Here is a 2,616-nt window from a genome sequence, read left to right on the forward strand (position 1 = left end):
TAAGACCAGTCATCCGAGCGGCGGGGCTGGTGGCGGCGCAGCCGGGGCCACGGCAGGGACCGGAGCGGAGCGGAGCTGCCCTGCCGCAACGCCGCCACCCTGGGGCCGGGAGAGCGGCACAAACCGGGGGGGGGGGGGGGGGGGCGGGAAGCTCCTCGCCGGCGGCACGGCGCGGCCGGGCGACCCGCCCCGGGCTCCTCCGGAGGTGCGGCACCGCTGCCCGCCGAGCGCCGTGAGCCCCCCGCGGAGCCCGCCTCACAGCCCCGCCCCACTCGCCTCACGGCCCTGCCCCGCCGCCCCCCAGCCCGGCCTGCTCGGCCCCGCCGCCCCTCCGGCCCGGCTCCAGCCACCCCACAACCACCGGCCCTGATGCCCCCCGCCCGGCCCGGCCCGGCCACCCCCGGCCACCGGCCACCCCCCGGCACGGCACGGCCCGGCCCGGCCCCGCCACCGCCACCGCCACCGCCGCGGGCCGGGCGCCGCTCGCGCCCCGCTCCCCGCTCCCCCCCCCCCCCTCCCCGCGCCCCGCCTGCAGTCCCCCCGCCAATCGCGGCGCTCTCCGCCGGGGATGACCTCACTCCCTGCCTTCCCATTGGCCGGCTATATTAAGAAAGTCGCGAGCGCCTTTAAATTGCGGCGCCGGCCCGCAGTTTGCGGCAACAGCAGCGCGGAGCGGCAGCGGCAGCGGCAGCGGCAGCGGCAGCGGCAGCGGCAGCGGCAGCGGCAGCGGCAGCGGCAGCGGCAGCGGCAGCGTTTCCTCCGCGAAGGGCCGAGCCAGGCGGGACCGGCGGCGCTCGTCCGCGGCCGTAGCGCTCCCCTGGGGCAGGGGACGGAGGCGCGGTGCCGGTGCGGGGAGAGAGGAAGGCGCGCCTGCCTGCCTGCCTGCGCGGGCCCGGCTCGCCACGGTGCCCTGTGAGAAGCGAGAGGAAGGGGGAGGCGGCGGCCGCGGGGAGGAGGGCGCTGCCATCGTCCTGCTGCACGGCAAGGCCAGCTTGGCGAGCCTGGCCATGGCCGCCATCCGCAAGAAGCTGGTGGTGGTGGGGGACGGTGCCTGTGGCAAGACTTGCCTCCTCATCGTCTTCAGCAAGGATGAGTTCCCTGAGGTCTACGTGCCCACCGTCTTCGAGAACTACGTGGCTGACATCGAGGTGGATGGCAAGCAGGTGGAGCTGGCCCTGTGGGACACGGCCGGCCAGGAGGACTATGACCGCCTGCGTCCCCTTTCCTACCCGGACACCGATGTGATCCTCATGTGCTTCTCCGTGGACAGCCCGGACTCGCTGGAGAACATCCCGGAGAAGTGGGTGCCCGAAGTCAAGCACTTCTGCCCCAACGTCCCCATCATCCTGGTGGCCAACAAGAAAGACCTGCGTAACGACGAGCATGTGCGCAACGAGCTGGCCCGCATGAAGCAGGAGCCGGTGCGCACCGAGGATGGCCGTGCCATGGCCATTCGCATCCAGGCCTACGACTACCTGGAGTGCTCAGCCAAGACCAAGGAGGGTGTCCGGGAGGTCTTCGAGACCGCCACCCGGGCAGCCTTGCAGAAGCGCTACGGCACCCAGAACGGCTGCATCAACTGCTGCAAGGTCCTATAGGGTGCGGCCGGAGTGCGGCGCTGGGCACAGTGCCTGGGTCACCTGTTGGCAGGCGGAGAGGAGCTGGGTTATGCACACACACGGCATCTGCCTGTGCCCTCCGCTGGGGGCTGGCAATGAATCGGGGTGGGGGCTAAGGGAGGGAGCACGCTCCCTTAGCCTTGGCCAAAAAGGGTTGTGCTGGCTCAGCCATGGGGACCGAGGGAGGGGGGGGATTGCATGCCCTGAGTCTTGGAAATAAAGTGCGGAGAAGCCTTCTCCTACCACCAGCCCCTGCGAGTTAATCACAGACTCTCAACAACAAAAAGCTGCTGAGGCTGGGCTGAGCAAACATTGTGCCCGGCTCTTCCCCTTTGCCCACCACCTGCTGCTCCCAGCTCCCAGACAGCCTCCTCTCTTTTGCAAGAGGAGAGCGGTGGAGCTGAGATGCTCGAAGGGACTTCTGCCTCCTGCCTGCACGTGCCTCCCCCCGAGGCGGGCTGGGGAAGGGGGCTGCATCTCCCAGGCTGCCTGCAGCATCCTCGCCTCTCCCACAGATGTTTCGGCCTGAGCCTGACCTGCTGTGGAAGTTAGTGCCCTGAAGACCGAGACTGGGAGGGGAGGGTTATCCCAAGCAAAGCCTGTATATATCTTACCTTTTCTGTCTTGTGCAAACTGGGGTAATGCAGGGGGTGCTTATTTAAAGTGAGGTGGGGAGGGGGTGCCCAGCTGGGACTTGTGTTGTGCAAAGGAACTTGCCCCGAGTGACTGATGCCTGCTGATAACGTGAGCCTTGAACTGACTCCAGCTGCAGAAGCCACCAGGCTGGAAAGTAAAGCTGAACTGCTCTGTCCTCCTTGCTGGACATCCTCCTCCTGACAGGCAATGCAGGATGAGCAAGGGGGAAGGGGATGATATTGCCATATTATGATCTTGGTGCCTGCGCCTTCCTTTAATGTTGTCTTCTGCAAGTATGTTGATTTGGGTTTATTTAAAAGTTTATTTTCAAAAGAAATTACTTTGCACAACTTGATGGATT

The 2,616-nt window shown here is 66.7% G+C and overlaps 1 protein-coding gene across 4 annotated transcripts; it reads left to right on the forward strand.

Moving 5' to 3' along the window:
• Window positions 1–684: 684 nt before the first annotated feature.
• On the forward strand, window positions 685–2,290 carry LOC127014040 (rho-related GTP-binding protein RhoB). Of its 4 annotated transcripts, none has more exons than XM_050893066.1 (2): window positions 685–1,539; window positions 1,948–2,290. In XM_050893066.1, exons 1-2 carry the CDS (start codon window positions 1,008–1,010, stop codon window positions 2,169–2,171), a joined length of 756 nt encoding a protein of 251 aa, XP_050749023.1. In that variant the 5' UTR covers window positions 685–1,007; the 3' UTR covers window positions 2,172–2,290. The 4 variants fall into 4 exon arrangements, with proteins under 4 accessions (XP_050749023.1, XP_050749024.1, XP_050749022.1 ...); XM_050893067.1 differs by lacking the exon at window positions 1,948–2,290 and having other exon boundaries at window positions 943–1,163; window positions 1,416–1,797; XM_050893065.1 differs by lacking the exon at window positions 1,948–2,290 and having other exon boundaries at window positions 943–1,136; window positions 1,197–1,797.
• The last annotated feature ends 326 nt before the right edge of the window (window positions 2,291–2,616 follow it).

The sequence above is a fragment of the Gymnogyps californianus genome, chromosome 3, assembly GCF_018139145.2.
Source record: "Gymnogyps californianus isolate 813 chromosome 3, ASM1813914v2, whole genome shotgun sequence".
NCBI classification, from domain to species: Eukaryota; Metazoa; Chordata; class Aves; order Accipitriformes; family Cathartidae; genus Gymnogyps; species Gymnogyps californianus.

Bases quoted from the DNA above. Each gene is read 5' to 3' on its own strand.
- LOC127014040 (XM_050893066.1), top strand. From the start codon at position 1,008: ATGGCCGCCATCCGCAAGAAGCTGGTGGTGGTGGGGGACGGTGCCTGT. The intron at 1,540-1,947 runs CCTTGCAGAAGC...GCCCGGCTCTTC, and splicing joins CGAGACCGCCACCCGGGCAG to CCCTTTGCCCACCACCTGCT.